Genomic DNA, 25,926 nt, shown 5'->3' on the forward strand with positions numbered 1-25,926 from the left:
TCCAGAATCCAGGTTTCTCACCACTTCCAGTGGCCTGATGAGCAGCGGGGGAGGAGCTACGAGCTAGCTGGGGTTGGAGTGATGGGAACGTGGGATGAGGGAAGTCCCGGAAGTCATTGACCAGAGCGGGCAGCGGCCTCTGCGCGATCATTCCGGGCTGAGGTCCCAACAATAACAGGGGCGCAGGCAGGGCGGGGGGCCTCTGGGGACCCGAGCTTGGGGGCGGGCCCCAGATTGGGGAAGGCGGGTGGGACGCTGCTGAAGACCGACTGGGATTGGATAGTGCTGATAAGGGGCGGTGGAGCTCACCGAGTGGGCTGGGAGTTAACGGGTCGACCGAGGAAAGAACGTGCTGATTGGGTAATGCGGAAAGAGACGGACCGGAGCTGACCGTGAATTGGCTGTGGTGCTCGGGAGGCGTGACCGGCGCGCGCGAGAGGGAGCGCGAGGGAGCGAGCGGCCCGCGGGCCTGCCAGCTAGCCAGAGCCGCGGACGAGCGCGGAGACGCGGGTCCGAGGGAGGAGCGCGGCGCGGGACGCGCGTCTGCCAGCTCCGGGTGGCCGTCCTCCGCGGCTCGAGCACCTCGCCTCCTTCCCTCCCCTCCCCGGCGCTCCGGCCTGGCGTCTCGGGGCGGGGAGCGGAGGGAAGGGACGAAAGAAGAGGAGGAGTAGGAGGAGGTGAAAGCGAGGTGAGGGGCCGAGGGGTCCCGGCGCGGGGCGAGGCGCGCGTTGCCTTGGACTCTCCCGCCTCCTGGCCGCCACCGCCTGCCCGGGCGCGCGGGGCTCCGGGGGCGCCCGCAGTATGCAGCGGGACCGTCAGCTGCCGCGATGGCGAGCCGGTCGGTAGTGAGAGCCGGGCGAAGCCCGCCGTGTTCCCGAGTCCGGGCCGCGGCCGCCGTCCCCGCCCGGGCTGCGCTCCCCCTCTACTGCTCCCTCCCTCTGCGCTCCAACTCCTCCTCCTCCATGCCTGTGTTCCTCCTGCTCTTACTTATTTTCCTGCTGCTCGAGGACGCCGGCGCCCAGCTAGGTGAGTAGTCACGGGGAGTGCGCGGTGCACGGAGCTTGGGGGCGCTTGGGGGCGACGGGCACCTCCTCTGGGTTCCCCGTCTTAGGGGTCTTTAAATGAAATCTACCGACGCTAAGGCCGGGTGCGCTGCGCTCCCGGTTTGGTCAGACCTGGCCGGGCACTCGCAAGGTTGAGTTACAGAAGGAGGGCTCTGCCTGCTTCATAAGTTAGCGCGGTTTTACTTTGTTGCCAAGGCTTTTTCATTTTTCTGTGTCTTGAGCCTCTGCTGTGAAAACCCGGTTTTGACATTGTATCATTCTGTGTAAACTTGGGGGTTGGGGGGAAAGAGCGTTTGGAGGTGTAACCCCCCCAAAGTTAAGCCGGATGGAAGAAGAGGCAGGGTAGTAAGCCCGGGAAATGAACTAGCATCTTAAAACTGTGGAAGCCAAGTAGCGATAATCGCCGCCCTCTGCGAAAGAGCTCAGGTGGGAAACGGATGGAATGGGTTGTGGTGTGCTCTCCAATCACCCCTGCCTGTTGCTGGCGGTGGTGGCATCCGGCGTCAGATCCCAGGCAGCATGCTGTGTTGCCCAGTGGAGCGCTCCACATTAAAAAGGGTAAGCAGAAAGTGACAGAGTTTTTTCCATCTACAGTCCTTGAAAAAGCTATCCCAGGCAAGAAAAAACATTTGTTGCAGAATCCTCCCAATAGGGAGAGAAGAAGGTAGGACTGATTTTCCCCCTTCTTTCAGTGCTGTTTTCATCTTATCACCAAGTTTTGAATCCATGTGGCGTCAGTTACTGAACTCATTTTCCCATTACATTTCCCGTTTTATTGCAGTGAGATGATTAGCATTGGGCTGTTACATTTTGCTGTGACGATTTTTAAAATTGATTTCTGCATTTCAGTAGAGATTGCTGTTACTTTCACATAGTTTTTAGTATAGAATCTGTCATTAGAAGATGTTGAAACTTGGGCAGGTGTATGGGGATGTAATCTCTAAGGAAAAGTGGTAGGCTGACCTAGAGACATGTAGTGTAATTTAAAAATTAGATACTAGCTCTAAGGTTTTTCACAGCACTAGAACAGTGTGAAATTCATTCTGTTGAGGTTTTCAGTCAGTGCATTTCCTTCCTGGTGATACAAAACAGGTTTAAAGAGTGTGGAGCTATCACTTCCCAGTGCTTATTTTGTGGGAAGCTCAGGACTAACTGGTTTATGTAAATTAACACCTTGAATCTTCACCACAAGCAGGTGAGATAGATGTTGTTGTTGCACTTCAGACACAAAGTGAATGCAGAAGACTGGGAGGAGCTCTGACAGGGGGGTATGGCCACACAAGCCATAGTTCGGCTTATTTGTAGGTGACAGAGTTTATATCGTGTTTACGGATGCATCTTGGAACACTATGAACTTAAAAGTTTTACCCGCTCCAGCACCCTCTGCAGGTATCTAGTAATGTGAGTTCTTTGTTTCTGGAATTTTTCAGTCAGATCAAACGTTCAGTGTTACCTTATTTTTTATAAAGATTTAGTCATCTTTGCCAAAGCATCTTATTGAACATGTGCTTCTTTTTCACAGCATCATGATCAGTGAAGATGAACGCAAATAGCTTAAAGATGTGATTGCAAGTTCCTATCTGAATAGACTGGATAATTTAATCTTACACCTCAGTGTCCTGCGCTGCTGATATGAGAATTCGTAACACTCCATGGCTTAGTGACAGGGAAATGATAGTGCAGAGGAGTTTAGGAAAAGGAGGTGCATCATACAGTTATAAGTGATTATTAATGAGCTTAACAAGCATATAAATTATGGACTAATTATACATCATTTACAGACTCAAACATGATGTGGACATGGATTTCAGAAGTTTTAAAAATTGTCTTTCTTACTCAAAAGATCCTAATGCAGGCAATGTTGCAAATCTTTCTTAAAATTTTAAAAAATACATATTATTTATTTGAAAGTGGAGACAGAAACAGATCCTGCATCTGGTGGTTCACTCCCCAATGTCTCCATCAGCTGGAGTTGGGCCAGGCCAAAGCTGGGGTCCAGGAGCTCAGTCTGGGCCTCTGACCTTGGAGGAGGAACCCGGTACTGCAGTCATTGCTATCCTCTTAGGGCACCTGTTAGCAGGAAGCTGGAGTGCAGAGCAGAGCTAGGCTGGGATGGAGGCGCTCTGGGAGGGGCGCAGGCATTCCAACCCGGAATTGCACCACTGTGCCAAATGCATGCCTGTCTCCTACCCTTACATTGTTCTCTTTTTACATTCATTGAAATTCTATGTAAGATAGTCTAACCAGTCTAACATATAATTCAGGATCTACTGCTTTTAACCTCACAGAACGTGGCAAGAAGCGTTTTTAAAATGAGAGTTCTTCCTATAGTTCTCAGGAATGAGAATGTCCACATGTTGTAATGTTGAGTTACAGGCAGAATTTTGAAATCTGTAAGAAGTTTTAGGAGGAAGACTGGAAGGAAATATTGGAGGTGAACAGATGTTGTCTTTTGGTGGTGGAATTGTGAGCGATTTCTTTGTCCTTTTTTCAGATTTTCAATTTGCATGTAATCCGAATTAAAACTGGGACTGAAAGGTTTTTAAAAGACTTTTTTTTTTCCCCTCAGTTGATCTGGGTGGAAATGCATTTAATATGCTAAGGTAGAACTGTGCTATTTAAAGAAGTTGTCAGACATTACTTTAAAATAGGATATATTATCTTCGTTCCAATTAATGCCATATATAGTTATTTCTCAGCAGGCTTTTTGCTGACAGTGAATTTTCTTTTTATTTAGTGCAGAATAAAATTTATCGTTGGCTTAAGCCTACTGATTTTTCATGGTAGAGAACCAGTCTTATTTCATTTAGAGACTTATTAGTGGGTACTGTTTCTATTTACAATGTTAGTGTTATAGATATGACATATTTGGATGTTTCTGACTTTTTAGTATTTAAAAGCTAATTTCAGATAATTTGTATTGAAAAATATACTTTTATCACAACCCACAATAAAATGTACATCTTTCCAAAAATCTTAAATTGATGAAGCTTATGCAAGTTACTTCTGTGTATTGCAGTGGGTTGCCTTAATAGGCATTTGATAATCTGCTATAATATAATTAGTTTCTCCAGTTTACATTGTGTGTGTCAGAATTTGAATCACTTCTTCTCAGGAGCTCAGCGTCCTGATTTATATCTTACAGCTTGCCCAACTTCTGGATAGAAAGTTATTCCAACATGGTGGCTGTCAGGAAATCAATGTTAAAAATCTATTACAACTGATTCTGTGTTTATTGTGGTATGTTTTTGAAGGCATTAATTATTGCTAATTTATTTTATGCAATGAATCATGCTTGTTCTTGAAAAGTCATTTAGATCCACCAAATTGAGCGTTGTATGTGAGATAATTTATATTCTATAAAGTATTACCTTTGTTCGTGGTGCAGCGGAAGATGACTTGAAAGATATTTGTGAATTGTCAGAAATGAGCTAATTTCTGTATGCAGAGAAGCAATTGAAATAATTTTCAATGTGTACAGGTTATGATTTAGAATTTCTATGGTCTTTTCTTGGACTGGTGAAATATGAGGGCTCGTATATGTAGTTTTGTTGAGGGAAAAAAGGCACCCTTTTCTGTGTATTTCTAGTTTTGTACAATGAAAAGTAGAAACATAGCTTACATTCTGTGTGTGCTGATGATCAGATTTTAAATCCACGTTTTAAAAACTTGTAAATGGGCCTGGCGCGATGGTGCAGTGGTTAAGGTCCTCACCTTGCACACCCGGGATCCCATATGGGTGCCGGTTCTAATCCCGGCAGCCCCACTTCCTATCCAGCTCCCTGCTTGTGGCACGGAAAAGCAGTCAAGGACAGCCCAAAGCTTTGAGACCCTGCACCCGTGTGGGAGACCCGGAAGAGGCTCCTGGCTTTGGATTGGCTCAGCTCCAGCCGTTGCAGCCGCCTGGGGAGTGAATCATCAGACAGAAGATCTTCCTCTCTGTATATCTGCCTTTCCAGTAAAATAAATAAATAAATAAAAATTAAAAAACTTGTAAATGAGAAATTGTAAAATTATAGATTAATTAATTTTAAGGTAGATTTCTCATTGTTATGAGTAAGAAGAAGACCTTTCTGTCTGGAGGTAGTTGATCATTCTGTTTGAACAAGGGCATAAGAAAGTAAAATCTGATGGGGAGGCTTTGGCATGATGGTTATGGTACCACTTGATGTGTCCGTGCCTTGTATTAAGTGCCTTGGCTTGGAGTCCAAGCCGCACTCCAATTCCATCTTTCTGCTCATGCACACAGGAGGAAGGACATGATGGCCTAAGTGAATTAGTTTCCAATATGAAATTACCAAATTGTGTGGTAAAAATAGATTTACATCAAGGTAGAAGTTAAATTTAGCACTTCATCCAAATGACTATTGCATGTGAAAGCTCAGGTGGTAATGGGGCATTATTTCAATGAAGACAAACAATTTCTACTTGACCTTAATTATATTTACAGGACTCATGTTTGATCAGCAATGGACCACATATATGACACTGGTCCCATAAGATTAATATGAAACTAAAATTCCTATGTGTTAGGGGTGTCATGGCCATTGTAACGTGTTAGCACAATGCATGGCTTTCATGTTTGCATTGATGCTGGCATCCTGTACAGCACATACAGTACATGCAGGACAGCTTACTTCACAGTGATAGTAAAGAGCTATTGGCTTGTGTGTTTACCATGGTTATTTTAGCATATACACCTGCTTAGTAATGAAGTTTACTGTGCCTGTGCCCCAGGCACAGCTTCCCAGGTTTATGTGTGCCAGGTCTTTGGGTTGGATCGAGAGGCCGCATGCAGTCATTGACCATCTGCGTTCCCACAGCTGTGATGTTGCCTCATGACATTTCTCAGACACTATAGCTGTTATTAACTGACACCTGACTCTAGTTGAAGGCTGTGAGAACAATGACATATGGTTAGAAGGATTACGAGAAGCTTCATGAAGATGGTGGTTTTTCTTAAATGTGATTGTTGTTGCAGTATGAATTGATAATTTCTGTGTGACTTTTTGTTTCAGTTTGCATTATAGCATCCTTGTGTCCATAACACTCTGTGTTTATTTTAAAATGTCTTACAGATAGAAATGGTGATTACTCAAATATAAAAACTAGATCATCCACAGTTTTATCTATTAATCCGTTAATATTTTCATTTTTTATTTCATACGTCTATATGTAATCTTATACAGTCCTAATTTTAGTAGTGCTGTATTGTGTTCTGTAGACATTGTGCTGAAATTTATAGACTGATTTAGCACACAGAGCACACAGAACGCAGTAAGCAAAATTTCAAAATATAAAATTTCATCAAGGCATTTTGTTACTTAGGTAATTTCTATATTGTTTGGGACTATTACATTGTTTTAATTAAGTTCTTCATTATGGATAGAATTTTTGAGGAAGTATTTCAGTATTCCTAATTTTCCCATCACTTTTGGGTTAAATCAGTATAACCTATGAGGAGAAAAAATACAAATATCCAAATAAGTAACATATAATGAATATCACTTTAGTATCCATTGAAACAAGATGAAAAAAAGAATAGATGACTTCCAGAAGCTAGCTACTAGGTTCTAACTAACTTACACTGAAGGGCATGTCATTGAGATTAGAACGTTCATAACCGACTTGAATTAAGAGGACCCCAAAGTGTGGGTCCTCTTCCTAAGACAAGAGGCGCAGAGTTTATTGCGAAGCTTTTGTGAGGTCTGTACATATAGCTTTCAGTTAGAATTGAGTTTCTTGGAATCAGAGATGTGAGATGTGGAGATTCTCCTTCTGTCTTTGGGGACTATCATTGTGGTCTGGACAGGACACATAAGTGCTGTGGGGAGTGTGCCTCTGTCCCATTACAGTTCAGGTGGGACACTCAGAACAGCGAAAGATTATTGTTGTATTCTGAGAACCCACCGTCCTTTTAAGGAAATAATGATGGTCAAGTTGGAATATATACATGTGTACATATGTTTATATATAAATCAGGTAGATGCATAGTGTGTAGATTTATAAGGGAGCGTAAACTCATTGCCTGGAGGAAGAAGTCTTGCTGCATAAGAGTGTGAGGTGTGCAAACTTCCTAGGTTGGGTAGATTTGTAATTCACAGGAAAGGAAAATAGTTTAGGAGTGAAAAAATCACAAGACCTGGAGTTCTGTGTTCCTGACTTCACCTGGACCAGCCTCCGGCATTGTGGTCATTTGGGGTGTGAACCTGTTGGTAGAAGCACTGTCTCTTTGATCCAGATGGGTTGGGGGAGGTCAGGAAAGTGAAAATGTTACAGGCTGTTCTGCTTCTGTGAGTAGCAAGCCTCTGGTCCTGGTCCCCATTTCCTGTTGGAGCCCTCCCTCCTCGTGACCTGTGTCTGTGCCTGCTCATTGGGTGGATATTCGCTGGTTGGGTCCTGTGAGCCAGTCATGTTTCCATGGACTTGGGAATTGCTTCTCGTGAGCTGTGTGAATGACTTCCCTGGTGGGACCAATAGCCACTTTAATACTGAAAAGGTGCAATCCAAACTCCTTTGCTTGTTATATAGTGAATTTGTCAATCTTTTCATCTGTCTTAATCTCCAGCCAGTGGTCCTTATATTTCCATAGTTCAAGCATAACATTGAGCTAGTTTTATTCCTTTTTTTTAAAAAAAAAGATTTATTTATTCAGTGGTCATCAGTACCTGAAAGACTTTTCCCTGCGCTGCAGTTAAAATCTCTACTTATCGGCTGTCTACTTTTGCTGCTGCAACTCACCCTTGCATCCCTCTGGCCCGTCTATCCATCTCAGTTAGTGTTTAAGGAAGTTCAAGACTACTCAGAAGAGTTTGGCCAAGCCACAGAGGAATACAAGGGCAAAGCGTGAGTGTTCACATGGTTTGTTCTTAATTGGCCTCCAGCACCAAACTTTGAAGCTGGTTGTGTCTCTCTCTCTCTTTTTTTTTTAAGATTTATTTTTATTGCAAAGTCAGATATATATGAAGAGGAGGAGAGACAGAAATATCTTCCATCCAATGATTTACTCCCAAAGTGATTGCAACAGCCTGAGCTATGTCAATCCAAAGTCAAGAGCCAGGAACTCTTCCGGGTCCCCCACACGGGTGCAGGGTACTAAGGCTTTGGGCTTTTCTTGACTGCTTTCCCAGGCCACAACCACGCAGCTGGATGGGAAGTGGGGCTGCTGGGATTAGAACTGGCACCTATGTGGGATCCCGCGCAATCAAGGCTAGGACTTTAAGCACTAGGCCACAGCGATGGGTCCGATGGGTCCGGATGTGTCTCTCCTTTTAACCCCTCACTCTGTCTTCCAACTTTCAAGCCAACATTAGGTTTCAGCTTGCTTTGGTCTTCTTTCCCTCAGGTTCATGGTGTGTCTCTTCTCTCCTGGCCTGCTCTTGTTTCTCTTTGCATCCTAGAAGCAAACCCTTTGGATCTCCGTGTTAGGCAGTCGGTTGCAGAGGTGGAAGAAGAGTGTTTTAGCAAGAACTGTTGAGGTGATAAGGATGGTAAGCACAAATACACTTAAGGTGGCAAGAGAGTCCTGGGAGGATTCTGCAGTGACAGGGTGTTCTTGCCTGCTGAATGAGCCCCTGCCAAGGGAAAGCAGGACTGCAGCTGGACTTGGGGAATCAAGGGCTCAGCTTAAGTCTCCTGCGTTTCAGTCTGGCCTTTTTCATAGAGAGAATCTTGGCTCTGACAACACCAGGTCTCGTAGTTCCAACACTGCAGGGATTCTGGGATTTTCCCCTATTGTACATGGTTCTGGGAAGGATGAATTGAGTCACATTGGCTCAGTATGAATCAGTACCTCCTGGACCAACCAGCTGGCTGGGGGACATGAGGTCAGATTGAAACTGGGAAACTGCGGGGCAGTTCCCAGAAAGATGAGGTGGGCCTAGGTAGACGGAGACATTCACTCCGAGGAGGAAGAGTGATGTATTTACAGAGTCCACTGTGATCTAGGTGAGGTGAAGATGGATGGTGTTAGCCCCATGTACAGTTAAGGTTTAGTGGATAGGATCTCAAAAGGTGGCTTGTCGAAAATCTAAATCTGAGATTGAGGGCAGGCTCCGCTTACACCATCCTGCATTTGAAATGTTGGCATCCCACACGGGAGTGCCGGGCATCCCATACTGGAGTGCCAGGGTCTGGTTCTAGGATACCTAGTTTCTGATCCAGCCTGCTGACAGTACACATTCTGGGAGGCAGCGGATGATGACTCAAGTGCTTGGGTGCCTGCCATGGACGTGGGAGACCTCGATGGAGTTCAAGGCTTCAGCCTAGCCTAACTTTGCTGTTGCGGGGAACCAGGGAGTGACCCAGCTAATGGAAGGTGTCCTTCCTTTCCTGCCACATCATTCTACTCCATGACTGAATGAATGAATTAATCTTTTTATTTATTTATTTATTTATTTTATTGGAAAGGCGAATACACAGAGAGACAGAGAGGAAGATCTTCCATCCGATGATTCACTCCCCAAGTGAGTTCAACGGCCCATGCTATGCCGATCCAAAGCCAGGAGCCTCTTCCGGGTCTCCCAGGCCGGTGCAGGGTCCCAAGGCTTTGGGCCGTCCTCGACTGCTTTCCCAGGCCACAGGCAGGGAGCTGGAAGGGAAGTAGGGCCCGGGATAGAACCGGCACCCACATGGGATCCCGGGCGTGCAAGGCGAGGACCTTAACCATTTGCACCACCGCGCCGGGCCCATGAATTAATCTTTTTAAAAAAGGTGTTTCTGATTCCAAAGCCTGTGTGCTTTTCACCCAGTCACTGACTGTCATAATATAGGACTCACTTTGGCTTATTTCTAAACTCAGCAGTCCATGCCAAAGACCTCATTTGTTTTCTCACTGTGTGTGTTGCTAAAAATGTGAGATTTCATTGCCTTCCTGACACAGTTTCATGGTTTGGTATGGTAAACTGACATGGATATTCACAATTAAGCATTTTAATCCCATGAAGAGATGATGGTAATGACAGTGGGAGATGAACGGGGGCTTCAGAAAGTGTTCAAAAAGGAAGTGACAGCAGGAGGAAGGACATTGTCCTTGGCCTAGAGAAACCACATATGTGATGCACAGAGCCTGTGTGGGGTCACTGTCATTCTATAGCTGGAGCAGAGCTTGTGGGAAGAATTGAGAGGTGAGGCTGGGAAGGGAATCCACGTTATTGGGGACTTTGTGTCCTGACCGAAGGGTTTGCACTTTATTAAATCATCCATGGAGAGAAATTAAAGGATTTTAAAATAAGGGACTGGCACAGTCCGGTTAGCATTTAGGAAATGTTGATAGGAGTATGGATGGCGGATGGCGGGTCTGAGAGGAGAGACCTGTTAGCTTTGCAAGGAGCTACACTTGTATGGAAGAACTACATTTGGACATACTGAGACAGCCTGAACGGGTTAAGATGCTTTTACTGTGTTTTCCCCTTTCTGGAGTCATTTTTTTTCTTCCTGCTGTCTGGTTATCAGTCAGGTTTCTGGCTGACTAATTACTAGTAGTTCCTCCTCCTCTCACAGCACAGACTCACATATTCACAGAATATAAAACATCCATGACCTTTCAGTGATTCTCATCATCCCTGGAATTGCTTGCAGTGCCTGTCTTCCGAATGGTGAATTATATTAGGACAGGCCTTGCTTGTCTTGTTGACTGTGATCTCTGTCACATGGTACAGGGCTTGACATCTGAAGTTGTTAACTGACTTTGTGGAACATGTTGTGTGAAATACTATGGAACTTCTGGGTGGAAGTTCTTAAAAGATAAGTATAATAGGTGTGAGGGTTGGAGGAAAGATTGGTATGCAGCTGTTTTTCTTTTGTTGGTGGCCAAAGTCAAGGGCGTAGGTGAGGTTGCCCACGTAAATACAAAGTGAAGGGGGCGAGGTGATGGGGAAGAACCCTGAAGAACAGCAGAGCCAGCAGTCAGGGGAGACAAGGTTGCAATTCTGGTGTCTGAGAAGTTGCAGTGAGAGTTAAAAGAACTAAACTTGGAGGCCGAGTTTTAAGGAGGTGGGGAAAAAGATAAAGATGGGAAGGGAGGCATTGCCAACAGCACCAGATACTTAGAAAGGTCACAGGAGATAAGGATGGGAAAGTATCCAATGGCTTGAGTGGACAGCTCTGCTTGATAGGTGGGACTGTGTATTAGTTTCCCAGCTCTGCTGTAATGAAGTGTCACAAAGTTAGATGGTGTAAAACAACAGAAGCATATTGTCTCTTTGTTCCAGAAGCTGTAATCCTGTCTAGAATCCCAGGGCTGTGCTGCCTCATGACTCCAGGAGAGGATGCCTCCTTGGCATCCTTAATTCTGGTGGTTGAAATCTGTAGCCTTCCTTGGGTGATGGGTGGATTCATCACTACCTTCTTGCTCTGTGCAGTCTCCCAGTGTATGAATCCAAAGCTACTTCCTCTTAGCAAGACACCTGTCATTGGGTTAAAGTCTGCCCTAATCTAGCCTGGCATCATGTTAACTTGATTGCCTCTGCAAGACTATTTCCAAATAAGGTAAAACTCACCAGTACCAGAAATGAGCACTTGAACATTGCTTTTGAGGGACACTCCCCAGTCTGTGAGCATCCTGAAGCAGGGCATGGCTGTTGTAATGATAGGCAAACAAGTAATATGTCAAGAATAGACAATTGCAAGTCATTCTGTGAAAGAAAAATGACAAAAGGGCAGATGTCAGGAGCACAAGATAGATGTGTTTTGCATCTTTTAGTTGCTTTAAGGGGATTTAAAATTTGTACAAGTACAGACCCTGCGCCTCTCTAAAGACCCACTGTTCAGGGCATAGTTTCAAAGAAGGACAAAGAGATAACACAGTGCAAATAGAAAGTGAACACATCAGATACTTTGTTTGACACATTCTTTAATGAAGGAAGCATTGAAGTGTTAAAACAGGTCCACAGAGTATTTGAAAAGCTAGGCGTTTATATGCCGTGCTAGGATGTGATCGCCAGGTAAGATGGCCAAAACTGATTAATAGTCAGCAGGGCTATAAACTCCAACCTTTGAGTTACTTTTTCCAACTACACTGAAATTATACGCATTTTTTTTTTTACCCAGTAGCAGTCTACAAGTTAACGTGTAATCAAGAGTAGTACCTTTAATCTATGATAAAGAGCAAGTCAAACTAATTTATTTTGCCCTCTAGTGTCTGAGTGGCTTTTGCCTTATTACTTTTTTTTTTTTTAACTTACATCCAAATTTCAGATAATTTTCCTAATACTTGCTAGAAGCTGTGGAGGTGAAGAGAGCTTTGAGAACCTCTGAATAAGAGAATACTGTGTCATTGAGTTCCCGTCTGAGATTCAAACCTGTTTCTCTTTAGTGATACCCACCAAATGGGTACTGTGATCTTCCTTCCCACTGACAGTAGTGCCCTGGTCCTTGGCAAAGAGAAGTCATCTGATCCAGGTAAGGAGTTGGCCTGACATGTTCAGGAACGTCACAGCGACTAGATAGTGAAGGTGCCCAGGAAATGACTTAGACATGAGAATTGAGCTGGGTGGGGGAAGAAATGAGGCCAGCAGGAGTTTAATAGAAGGAGAGAGAGAATTCAAGTCCACAAGGCATATGCGGAGGATGGTTAGCGATGAGAGATCAAAGGGCTATGAGCAGAAGAGCAGGACTTTAAAGATTTCATAGGTAAGAGTGGTTCCCAGTAGAACAGGATCTGGCTCAGTCTGTTTCCTGCATTCACATGTTGGTGAATCAAGTTGCCTGGTCAGTTCCATCCCCCAGCACCATCTCCCATACAGACTGTTGGGTGCTGAGTCCTAGCCCACCCAGGCTGTTGCAAACCCAGCCCTTTTACATACCAGAGGGAACTACAGCCTAGTCAGGGTGACCCTCCGTAACCCCTACCAGGCGTGCCCCCAGCCTTGATTCCTGCTTGTGGCAGCAAGTATAGCAGGGTAGTCCAGCTCTCATTCACACACATGGGTACTGTAGCTTAGCTCAGCCCACCCATTCCCTGACCCAACACATGTGTGTTTGTGGCTGTGGTCACTTTGCCCAGCAAGGTCCACCCTAAGCCCTGACTGCCATGCAGTGGAGTGCCCAGAGTTCCTCTATTAGAGCCCACTCCCAGCCCCAGATCTTACATTTGCAGAGGGTACTGTGATTCATTGTGACATGACTTGCCCTTGGTCCTGGCACTTGCCAGCAGATGCTGTGACAAACCCCAGCTTGCCTGCATTTGTTTTGGCTCATGCATATGCCCTGGGCTAATCTAGCCCAACTCTCCCCCAGACACAGCTCACATGCAGGTGAATGGGTATTGCAGCCCTACCCAGCCTGTCCACACTAGTCCTAGCCCTCATGCTCACTGATGGGAACAGTGACCTAGTTGGGAAACCCTAAAATTTCCCTACAAGGCTTATCCCCACCCCTAAGTTTTACACATGCCAGGGGGTGTTGCAGCCCAGTCTGAGATGCCTCCTGTTCCCAGGGTTGGCATTTGCTGGCAAGTGTTACAGCCTGGTTCTGCTAGGTCCCTAGTCCCAGCTTATGCTGGTGCGTGCTGCAGCCTAGCACAGCCTGGCCAGCTCTCAGTCCTAGTCCTCAAATGAACTGGTGTGTGTTGTGGCCCAGCCCAGCCTAGCCTGCATTCTGTCCTTACTCTTGAACCTGTCAGTGGGTGCTGTGAATTGGCCCAGCCTGACCTACCCCAGGACCTGTCCCACATGTATGATACCGGTGAGTAGTCTAAGCCTGGCCTCTCCTAGGCTGCCCCCAGCCTCAGCTCTCATGCTGACTGGTGGGAGCTGCAACTTAACAGAGGAGTCCCCCAAGTTCCCTATCAGAGCAGCTCTCAGCCTTTGATCTTGCATCACTGTGGGTGGTGATTGAGTCCTTGGCTCAGCCTGACATGGCCCATCTCCAGTCCCAGAATTCACCAGTGGATACTGTGGCTTTGCCTGACAGACCCACAACCATTCCAGCTCTTAGCAACAGCTGCTTCAGCCCAGCAACACCTGCCTACCCCCAGATGAGCTCTCATGTGGACCAGGGGATGCTGCAAACTAGCCCATCCCATTCCACACCCTCTGGCTCTTGCAAGCTCCAGTGGATTCTGAGACCTAGCCCACTCTTTCCGGCACAACCCCTGACTCAACATACATGCATTCCTAGGGGTAATGCATCCATGTTCAGCCTGGTCTACACCAGCCCTGACCTTGTGCTCACCAGTGGGAACAGCAGGCTAGCAGAGGCATACTCTTAGTTTCCCTACCTGCCCCGCTGTCAACCTGGATTTTGTGCATGCTGGTGTTGCTCCAACCCAGCCTGGCCTGTCCCCACTGTTATCAGTAGATGCTGCAGTTTGGTCTGTCCCCGATTCTGAATCAAAACTGGGGTGCTATAGCCTAGCTCTGCACAATCTGCCCCCATCCTTGGCCCTTAGGTAAAGCAACCTGTTCTAGTTTGGACCACACCTTGTCTTGGCTTCAGTGCAAGCCAGAGGGTGCTAAGGCTTGACCTAGCCCATCCCCATGAGCTAGTCCACCCATGTGTTGACAAGTAATGCAGCCTTGCCTGGCCTAAACTACCCCAGCCTTGGCTCTTGTGCTAACCATGGGAGCTGCAGCATAGTAGGGAAGTTCCCCAAACTCCCCTACCAGGCTCATTCCCAGAGCTGATCTCAAGTGTGCCAGTGGGTGCTCCCTGTCCATGGTCTTGCTAGGTCATGCCTAGCTCGGCCTTACACCACAGTCAGCTCTTGAGCAGACCAATGGATACTGCAGAACCACAGCAGTAAGCCCACCCATCCCCTACAGCATCTGCCCCCAGAGATGGTTCTCTTGCATACTGGTTGGTGTGATGGCTCAGCCTCGTGTGGCCCATCCCCTGCCAGATAGGTCCTCCAAGCCTAGCTTTCGCATGTGCGCCTACAGGCAGTGGGCAATGCCACCCAGCCCAGCCCAGCCCAGGTCTCCCACAATGGCTGGTGCATTAGTCTGATCTAGACATGCCCTTTAGTTTCCCTTCTCTAAACCACCCTGGCTCAACTCCTTCACTTACTGGCCTGTGGAAGCCTCAAGAAGTCATTCTACACCTATGAAGTATTCCCTTGCTGGTCCCCAGTTCCACACATCCCCTAGACCCCTTCTTGGGCAGTCTGCAACCCACTTACCACTTCCCAGCCCCTTCCCAAATATCTTAAAAGGAAGAAGAAGAGGGGGAGGAAGAATAGGCAACTATGCTGGTACTCTGGTATAGTTAACACGCATTTGGCATTAACCAGGCCCAGGGTGCCTGCCAGGTATTGGCTGCTTTTCTCACAGCAATAAAACACTTGCCTAGGTACAAGGCAATCTAGGCAGTTGCATGTAGCTGGGAGCATATTTTTTAAAAATAAGGAAAGAAATGAACCAGTATGCCATGAAAAATTATGGAGGAAACTTACATGTACAAGTGAATATAGCCAATCTGGAAAATTTGAATAAGAGGATACTTCATGAAAACCACCAAAAATGTAATTTAAAGTTTATTTTGATGCAAAAAAAATTTGAAATCCTTGTATACAGGGATTCTTTAAAAGTTTCATGGGAGTGTGTATTAAAAAATGCATGGATGCAGAAAGGGTTTATACCCCAAATCCTTAATGTTTTCATTTCATTTCCCCACAATATCTTCCTAGTATGATTGAACCATATGACACTCTGGAGAACACAAAGCTGTTGAGACAATATTGAGACTAGAGGTTTGCAGGGGTTGGGAGGAGAGGTGGGGATGACCAGGTGAGACACTGAGGATTTTGTGTGCAGTGAAACTGTTCTGTGTGATGCTGTCATGGTTGACATATGTTATGGGACATTCCTCCACACTCATACAGAGAAGGCGCAACAGGAAGAATGAACACTGGTGTAAACTATGGGTGATAATGACATGTCAGCAAAGCTTGTCATGTGTCAGAAAAGCACCACTCTTGTCTGGGGTGTAAATGATAGAGGAGACTGTGTATTCAGTAAGAAAAAGGGCGATGTGACAAACCTGCCCTTTTCATTCACCTTTGTCCTGGACCTAAAACTTCTATTTAAAAAAAAAAAAAAAAAGGTCAAGAAGAACACACTTGTGTTAACATTTTGCCACAATAAATAATTAACACTAATGTGAACACTAATCAGAAGAAAACTATTTCAACAGAACTGACTTCAGAATGAGGAAAATGGCCAGGGATGAAATTAAATGAAGCTAAATGTGTATCGAATTATCTGACTGATTTGCAGTGGTGCTTAAGAGACCTCACTGGTGTGGGACTGATAACAATGCACAGAACTGCGGGCCAGGCGTGGTGACCTAGCAGCTAAAATCCTCGCCTTGAGCATGCTGGGATCCCGTATGGATGCTGGTTCTAATCCCGGCAGCCCTCTTCCCATCCCTACCAGCTTCCTGGTTGCAGCCTGGGAAAGCTGTCGAGGATGGTTCAAAGGTTTAGGATCCTGCACCCATGCGGGAGACCTGGAGGAGATTCCTGCCTCCTGGCTTCAGATCGGTGTAGCACTGGCTGTTGAAGCCACTTCGGGAAAGAATTATCGGGCAGAAGATCTTCCTCTCTGTACATCTGACTTTGCAAAAATTCACAGAACTGAGCAGTAGACTGAAAACATCATAGCCAAGTGAGATAGGTTGTTTTGCTTAACAGTTGCAAAAATTTTTTAGCAGTTTTCTACTCCAACAGTGCTCTTTTCTCTATTGTAAGCTGCCACGTATGTATTATAAGACATGACAAAAGTGGAACTTAAAGGCAGTATAGTGGAATTCAAGTCCTCAGTGATTAAAAAAGAAATCTGTGGAAGTTCATTGGAAAAGCACAAACCTTTCATGATTTATAGTTATTGTAAAATCCCACAGTTAATTTACTGGTCGGCATTTAACCTATATCTCACGTCAGTGTACCTGGGCTTTTGATACCTCGCTCTGGCTCTCAGTTGACTCAAGCTTCCTGTTGGTGCAAGGAGACAGAGCTAATGGTTCAAGTAACTGGGTCCCTAATACACTTGTGGGAGACTGGACTGAGTGCCCTGCCCCGAGCTTTGGCCCTGCCCAGGCCTTGCTGTTGCATTTTAGGATTGAACCCATGCATGTGAGCTTTCTGTCTTTCTCTGTCTCTTGGATATGTAAATACACTTTAAAAGACAAAATATATATGTATTCGTGATAATACAGTTAACTTATTAGAATTTAGTGTAGCATAAAATAATTTTGCATTTGTTGAATTATGTTTTGGTTGTTTAAATATGTTTAATGTACTTCCTGTTTTCTCTGGGGATAAGTAGTAAGAAACAGTAATTTCTCTTCCTGGAACAATGTCAACATTTGTATCTGGTTTAACACATTTGACCTTAGTCTCTTCTAAGGAAGTGAGCATGTGTTCTCTGAGTAATCCCCAAGATAAATCTGTGGCTGAGCAACGGAGCAGTGAGATCCAATTCCAGTGTTGCTTCTGCACTGAAATAAAATTAAAATTCAAAAATTATATTAACAGTCTCCTACCGTTTTTATAGTCAGAGTCGGAAACAGACTGTATAGAGGAGGAGAAGGAAGAGAAGATGACAGCGAAGGCGATGATCATAGAGAAGAATTGGTGATGTCAGTGAGAACTGACGGGCGTGTCCTGTTATACCCATTTTAATAAGAGTTCCATCCTCTCTGGCAGCTCTGCTTTGTGAAAAATGCATGGAAGTAGGTGGTGTCGCCTCATCACACATCATACTCTTCTCAGTGTACAGAGCTGATGGTGGTGACTACTCCTGACCTTCTTGGTACCTTTTCCTCCCCTTAATGTTGAAAGGAAGCTCCTGACCCTGGAAGCAATAAAATAATTTGAAATATCTAGACAATAAAAATGACCCTTTAGTATTGTTGTTGTTGTTATATTTTGTCCCTTTGAAAAATAAAGCATTCCATTTACTTGGTTTAAAAATGGGAAAGTGGTATGTAAGACTCTTAGTAAAATTGCTGAACTTTGCAAGAAAACTCTTCCCTGGGGTGTACCCTTAGTGAGTGGAACAGCTTTACCTTGTGGCCAGGTGAAACCCAGCCAGGGATGAAACCAGGTCTTGAGCCCAGGAGTTCCCAGCCTTGGCTGCAGTCAGGGCTTCTTTACTGCAGCACTGTTCCTTTAAGATCATCATTCTTTTTTGGGGCAGGGAGCTGGGGTAGTGTTGAGAGGCCTTTTTGCTTTCTAAGATGTTTTAGCTGCATTCCTTGCCTCTACCCACAAGGTCCCAATAACACCCGACTCTGATTGTGACAACCAAAGATGTCTCCAGATTCTGCCACGTGAGCAGCGAAGTAATGCCCGAGGAGTCTCTTCCCCTGTTTGAGAACCATTGCATGGCACAGGGTCTATCAGGTGTCTTCTTGATAGTATTTTACAGACTTCACCTTTCGCTTTAAGCATTTTGAGTAAGCTTTATTTTTAAGAGCCGTAGATATAGATTGAGAGTGCATTACTAAGTAGATGGAAGAAAAGGTTTTCTAATTTGTAAATTCAATGTCACAACCTTTGGATGCCAAGTACAGTGTTTTTCAGACTGTAGGGGGCCAGGGAGGCGTTATAGGGTCAGGAATGTTCATTCCAGATGTATATGGTCACAATATACAATGTTTTTCTTGACTAGCAGAAAAACATGAAGCTGCCTCCTAAAGGATATGTAAGTACTGCCCAGGTTTCCCTTTCAAAGCAAAGAAATCTAAACAGACTCCAGAGTAATAGGTGCTTGGTTTCCTTGTTTATCTAGTTGGGTTAAACTTATCAGATGTTCTTTGAAATATGAAACAGCTGAATTTGTTCATTGAAGTAAATTGGAAACTTTTAACTCTGGTTTCTGGTGCATATCTGCTTGGCTTGCAAGAGGAGGAAGCTCTGAACTCCATCACATTTTTTAGAGCATTCTTGGCACTTTACTAGTGGGCTGCTCATGCCCTTCCTCCTGCACAAGAGCCTGGAAGAAGACAGCTCCATCTTCATTGTTTTCTTCATCAGCGTGCACACAACAAACGTCCTGTTTTTCATCAGCAAGTGTTTTATTAACATCTGTAGAAATCATATACTTTATGATAGAAAGGGCAAGAAATGTTCTTGTGTTTATTTTGGGAATAAAATGTGAAAACGAATAAGTTACAAAGCTACTGCCTTAGTTTTTAATTAAAGAAAACACATTTAGGTTTTGCGTTATTTCATTTAATAGTTATGGTTTAAAGATTGAAACATTTCCAAGAAGCATGTTTTCCTAGCAATAAAACATTTCAGGCAAGTTTCCTAGTTTTAGAATTTCTGTCCTAAGATAGTTTTTTCTTTTCTTTTTTTTTTTTTTGTTTAAGGAAAAATGTGGATGAATGTTCAAAAGTTGCTAACACTGAAGCTCATTTATTTTCACAGTGCAGGTTTATATACTTGTATGTCGGTAATTTAACTGATAACAGAAAAATTCAAGGTATGTGTGTGGTAATTTCAAGGGGAATTTGTGGTTATTTTTCTTTCTTGATTGTATAATATCCTAAACTTTATATTTGCAAAAGATCAGTAGATACATTGTACAAATTCACATGTTTCTTTACCCTGACCCTGATGTATTTTTACTCAACTGCTCTGTGTGGAACTTTATGGAAGAGGTGTAGAAAATCACTGAAGTTTGTTGAGTAAAAGCTACTTTTTTTTTTTTTTAAATGTGAGTTATTTATTGAGGAAGCCAGACTTCTGTCGTTGACCTTAAAAGTAGACGGAGGAACAGTGCTAATTTGGAGTTAAGAGTAAAATATCTGGATCAGCAAAGGATGTGACGTTTTAATGTAAAAATGTCTGTCACCAAAGGACATGTGTTTTTAGGTGTTGTAAGATTCTGGGTGCAGAATTCTACTGGTTTTTAAATGAATTTGAAGTTACTTTTTCATAGGTTACAGTTTATTCAGTTAAAAGCATTTAGCATCTACTTACTAGATATTTTGTGCAGTCCTTAATTAGTTCTGTAAAAAAGGCATCCACTCTATCCCAGTAAATATCAGTACCACATTGTTCATCACAATAATAAATCCTATTAGAATTTGCACACTGAAGTTGGAACCCAGCAGTGTCCCTTTCAGTGCAGATCTTTCTGTATTGACTGCTGTTTCAAAAGATGATCATACATAACTATTTTGAAGAAGCAGATGCTATTATTTTCAAAGGATGTTTGGTCAGCTTATTAGAAATATATGTGCTTTGAATCCTATCATTGTGGGATACTAACCAGTACAATTAAAACTGCAGCTGAAACTGGTAGGGGAAGAAGTAATGCCTCCTTCCGAGTGCTCAGTAAACAAGATAGCATGATAAAGGGAGGAATGGAAGGACTTTTCCAAAGCAGCACGTTACCTAAATTTCTGTGTCCAGTTGAAGAAATTTCTGGAATAAATAACGTTCCTGCCAAAGTAAGAAAGTCATTTTCCTAGTCTTTAAAAAATCATCAGCTTGTCATTTTTTTTCTTCTTTTCATTTGTTTAGGAAAATAGAAGGAGGGACAGTCAAATTTCATCAAAATGTTAGATAACTAGCCTTATTGTTCTTAAATATCCTATAGTTCATATGATCTATAATCTGTATAATCTTTGCAGATCTTTTTTGTAGAAAATCAGCTTCTCAGATTTTGGAAGGTAGTTGTGACTTTGGTAAGTCAACAGATGCATCTCATAACATTTTGTATTTTGTGTTTTGGAACATAGTTTATTTAAGAATTGGATTTCTTACGTGTATGTTTATTACTGTTATATTTACTTGTATGTGTTCATATTGCAAATTAACTGTAGGTGATCATTTATATGTATATATATATATATTTTTTTTTTCTGGCCTAACCTGGTTTTACTTGGCTCCAGTGAATAGCTGTCGCAGGGCTACGGGACATGCAGCTCAGAGGCCATCAAAAGCACACAAATTATTTGGGTCAATCCTGCCAAGACTTCCTCAGCTGAGAATTGAAAATCAAGAAATCCATGGCAGCCTGATTTTTATGTTGATAATTTTGTGTGGCATGTGCATACTGTTAATAACATCCAAATGGCTCTTGGCAGAAAGAAGTTTCCCTATCTTTCCATGATGGCATACTGTGTTACCTATTTCATTTTGTTCAAAGAAAATATTTAAAGTTGTAAAATACCTGGTGGCATGGATATTTTATAGTCTTCACAAAAAAATTACCTGATTGCTTATATTATCGGCCAAGGATGTGAGAACAATGTGTCATTCTTTCCACTTCTTTTAAAGGTGATGGATGTGGACATACTGTACTAGGCCCTGAGAGCGGAACGCTTACATCCATCAACTACCCGCACACCTACCCCAACAGCACCGTTTGTGAGTGGGAGATCCGTGTGAAGGTGGGAGAGAGAATCCGCATCAAGTTTGGCGACTTTGATATCGAAGATTCCGATTCTTGTCACTTCAATTACCTGCGACTTTTTAATGGAATTGGAGTCAGCAGAACTGAAATAGGTAGGACATTTTCTCGTAAATGCATATATAATGCATTGTTGCTTCAGATTGTGAGAGTAAAACAGTTATTGAATAATTATACTGCATAAAATGAGATGTGGGAAATGATTAAAAAAGTGTGGAAATCTTAAATTTGAATATTTTAGGAAGAGAAGAATCTTGTCTGTATTTGTTTCTCCCATGAGCCTTTTGTTGGTTTTTTCATGCAAGATACTACTTTTGTTGCTTCTAAGAGGGAAAAAATTATGTCACTTTTAGTGTTTTTCTTTGATTACTTGATTTGCAGTTGAAGAATACAAGTGTAATTTGTGCATGGGAGACAGAACAGTGCTCACTGAGAGCATGGGTGAAGGGTTTAAACTGTGGGATTAAAGCCTCTCTCTGCCTTTAGCTTGCTGTGTCACTTGGACAGGTTTGTACCACCTCTCTGTTCCCTGACACATCTGCTAAGGATGCATGTAAAATGCTTACAACAGCACCTTTGCCACAACACTTAGATATGCATTCCTGTTAGTGGTTACCCAGTGTAGCTACCCAGTGGAGTCACCCGAGGAGACTTAAAAACTGCTCTTATTCCTCACTGCTGTCTGAGACCCTTCAGTTGGATTTAGTCGGATGGGACCTAAGTTCAAAAAGTATCACAGAAAAATCTGTGATTTTTAGAACTTTTGGCATTCTCTAAAGAAAGGTAGAATATGCAAGGCTATTTCAGTGAACTAACATAGCACTATTGCTTTATTCATGAGTTGAAGTGTTGGTATCTTTCAGATGTAATAGGAACTCTGTATCCTGCTTTTTGAATCCCTGCTGTTGCATGCTTTGTTCTCCTCTCCATCTCCTGCCAAATCGTTCATCTCTTCTGTACTTTTGGCCTCTGATCTACCAAAGGATAAGTTATGTCCTATTTGCCTAGCTGCTGACACATAACCTCTGTTGTGTCTCAGCCATTTCTGATAGCTTGATTTTCACATACAGAGTTCCATGGATACATTCTATTTGATAAACTGTTAGAAACTTAAGGGAATGACTGTGGTGCATTGCTGGCATCCCATATGGGCACTGGTTTGAGTCCTGGCTGGTCCACTTATGATCAGGCCCTCTGCTGATGGACCTGGGAAGGCGTCCGAGGATAGGTAGGGTCCCTGGACACTTGGGCCCATGTCGGAGACCCAGAAGAAGCTCCTGGCTTCAATTTGACTCAGCCCAGGCCATTGTGGCCGTTTTGGGAGTAGACCAGCAGATAGAAGATCTTTCCATCTCTTATTCTCTAACTATAGATTTCAAATAAAAATTTTTTAAAAAATCTTAAAAAAAAAAAAAACAAGGTTTCTGGAATCTGCTAGAGACAGATTTGGGGGAGGAGGGAGAAGAGTAACTAATGAACTGGAGCTATAGAAAATCTGTGGGGCCCAGCGCAATAGTGTACTTCTGTAGTCCTCACCTTGAATGCCCCAGGTTCACATACGGTCGCCAGTTCTAATCCCAGTGGCCCCAGGTCCCGTCCAACTCCCTGCCTGTGGCCTGGAAATGCAGTTGAGGACAGCCCTAAGCCATGGGACCCTGCACCTGCGTGGGAGACCCGAAAGAAGCTCCTGGCTCCTGGCTTTGGATTGACTCAGCTCCAGCTGTTGCGGCTGCTTGGGGAGTACACCATTGAAAGATCTTCACCAAGTGAAAGATCTTCCTCTCTTTGTCTCTCCTTTCTGTATATCTGCCTTTCCAACAAAAATAAATAAATCTTTTAAAAAAATCTACTATGGTAAATAATAACTCAGTTGGATAGTAAATGCCCCCTGAGGGTAGACAGTGCCACCTAAACTTTGGGAACTGGCAGTGAAAAAATTTTTTCACACCTGTGATGTTACCTTACAGGAACTATAGGAGGCAGAGAAACATGTTCTGCTTGTACAGACTTAGTTAAGAATTTGAGAATTTGTGTAGGAAAAAAAATAACCTAGTTTCTTCAGTGTATAAATAGCATCTTTTAAAAAGAAGGAAGTGGAGAGAACTGTTGTATACTGAAACATGTCTTGGCAAAAATAATGCATAGACCATGTTAAATCTTGATTCAGGCTAATATTTTAAAAGATGACCTATTTAAGGCTATCAGATAAGACTGTTTAAAATGTTATTTTAATTTGTTGACATTTCTGGAGTTGAAATGTATAAGATTTTAAGAAATTTAGGAAGCAAGGGTGTGGAAAGGCAAAGGCAAAGGAAGAGAACACATTGGTAGACTTTGGTAATGAGCACCTGCGAGTTGCTACACCAGTTTTTTTTTTTTTTTTAATTCTCATCACGAATTGTGGGGTTTTTTTTGTTGTTGTTGTTCGTTTTTATTATTTTGTGATACAGTTCTACAAGCCCTGGGATTCCCCTTATTCCCTCTCCAACTCCCTCCCCCCTCACCAAGTTCCGCTGTATCATTACTATAGTATAGGTCTTCATACACAGTCATATGTCCATCATTGCAGGCATGGATAATGGCAGAGAGTTCAGCATCCTATTGTCAAGATATAGTAAACAATTTCATTGGGAGTCCATCTTTGTCTGGAAGTAGAGATGATTACTGCATTGTATCCTCACTAGGGACACTACTCAGTTACTGTACATCCTCTTAAATAAAAAGCCACAATACAAAGCAACAGGAAGAAAAATAGAAATTTACAATGCCATGAAGTTAAATAACATGCTGCTAGATATGAACGTCTCCACTACTCAGTTACTATACATCCCCTTAAATGAAAAGCCACAAAACAAAATCAGCAGGAAGAAAAAAAGAAATTAACAACACCATGAAGTTAAGTAACGTGTTACTGCATGAATAATGAGTTGCTGAAGAAATGAAAAAGAAAATCAAGAAGCTTCTTGAAAAAAATGATGTTACTGTATGATGAATTTAATCAGAAGAAAGTTTTGAAGGGATGAAAATAACAAAAAAAAAATCCATGAGATATGGTTTCTGCTAATCTTTGTGGGTAAAATGTGTCTCCTGTAGGCAACAAATAGATGAATTTTGTTTTTTAAATCTAGTCTTCTAATCTGTGACACTTGATTGAGTTTAAGCTGTTTTACATTCAGGGTTAATAAAAATAGGTGGTAATTTGGTTCTCTCATTTTAGTAATTAGTTGGTCAATGATTTAGTCTTCTGTTATTTTACTGCGATGTTCTTTGGATTTGCCTTTGGTTTTGGTGGGCACTATTCCTCTTTGTCAAGAGAACACCTTTAAGTATCATTTGTAGAGTATGTTTGGAAGAGGCATATTCTTTTAACTTTGCTGTGGAAGAATTTTATTTCATTTTCAAAGACAAAGGAAAGCTTTGCTGGATACGTTATTCTGGCCCAATTTTTTTGCTTTTAGAATCTGGAATATGTTGCTCCATTCTCTTCTGTCCTGTAGAGTTTCCTGTGAGTTTAACTGACATTCCTTTATATGTCAGTTGATTTTTTCACATGCACATTTAAGAATCTTTTCTTTATGTTTGATTGAAGAGACCGTGTTTATCATGTGTCTTGGTGAAGCTCGCTTTTGGTCAACCCTGTTGGGAGTTCTGTGCCCCTCCTGGATGTTGTTTCCCAATTCTTTCTCTAGATTTGGAAAAAAAATTTCCCATATTATTTCATTAAATATATTTGTAAACCCAGCTTCTATTTCTGCACGTTCTGGGACTCCCATAACTCTTGTATTTGGCCTTTTAATAGTGTCTTTCAATTCTTGAATACTTTTTTTGGCTTGATCCAGCTCTGATTCCAGCTTTTTGTTTGTTTCCCCCTGTTGATAGGAAATACCTTCTAATTTTGAGATTTCTTCTTCTGCCTCCTTCATTCTATTCTGGAGACTCTATTGTACTTTTAATTTGCTCTACTTAATTTCTGATGTATCAGCTTTCATTTGATTCATTTCCAGTGTGACATATTCCTTGAATTCTTTGAATGCCTGCTCTACATGCTTCTCATTGTTGAGAAGAAGTTTTATAACAAGTGTTTTGAATTCTGTATCCCCCTTTTTCTTGATATCTTCCTTAGTTAACTCTGACGTTGGCAAAGGATTTTGCCCCTTTGCAGGGGAGTTTTCAGTAATATTTATTGTGCCTCTGTGTCTTCTTTTGCTCTTGGTCATTATACTTCTGGTTATCAGATTTTTCTCCTTGGGGCAAGTTTCTAAGATGTATCACCCATGGGTCTACAATTCAATTTTACTTATTGTAGTGGGTACAGGGCTCTTTGTTTGCAGTCAATTGTGCCACTCCCTCCAGTGAGTTCCAGGTAATGGTTCTTATGTTAGATTTCCACCATGGTCTCTGTAACCCCAGCTCCTGGCTAACCACTCTCTACCTCCTGTGATATTGTGCTGAGGCTGCACCATTGTCTGTACAACCTTTCTCCCACTTCCAGTTGG

General features: G+C 43.0%; 1 protein-coding gene across 1 annotated transcript in view; it reads left to right on the top strand.

The window, feature by feature from the left end:
* The first annotated feature begins 467 nt into the window (after window positions 1-467).
* DCBLD2 (discoidin, CUB and LCCL domain containing 2) overlaps window positions 468-25,926 on the top strand; it is an 83,858-nt gene continuing 58,399 nt past the window's right edge. Inside the window, exons 1-2 of the mRNA XM_040980585.1 lie at window positions 468-1,026; window positions 21,298-21,525. Coding sequence (XP_040836519.1) covers window positions 828-1,026; window positions 21,298-21,525 — 427 coding nt within the window. The 5' untranslated portion in view covers window positions 468-827. The remainder of the gene's footprint in view (window positions 1,027-21,297; window positions 21,526-25,926) is intronic.

Source organism: Ochotona curzoniae, unplaced genomic scaffold (assembly GCF_017591425.1).
Source record: "Ochotona curzoniae isolate NIBS_2020 unplaced genomic scaffold, NIBS_Ocur_1.0 contig_3498, whole genome shotgun sequence".
Lineage (NCBI taxonomy): Eukaryota > Metazoa > Chordata > Mammalia > Lagomorpha > Ochotonidae > Ochotona > Ochotona curzoniae.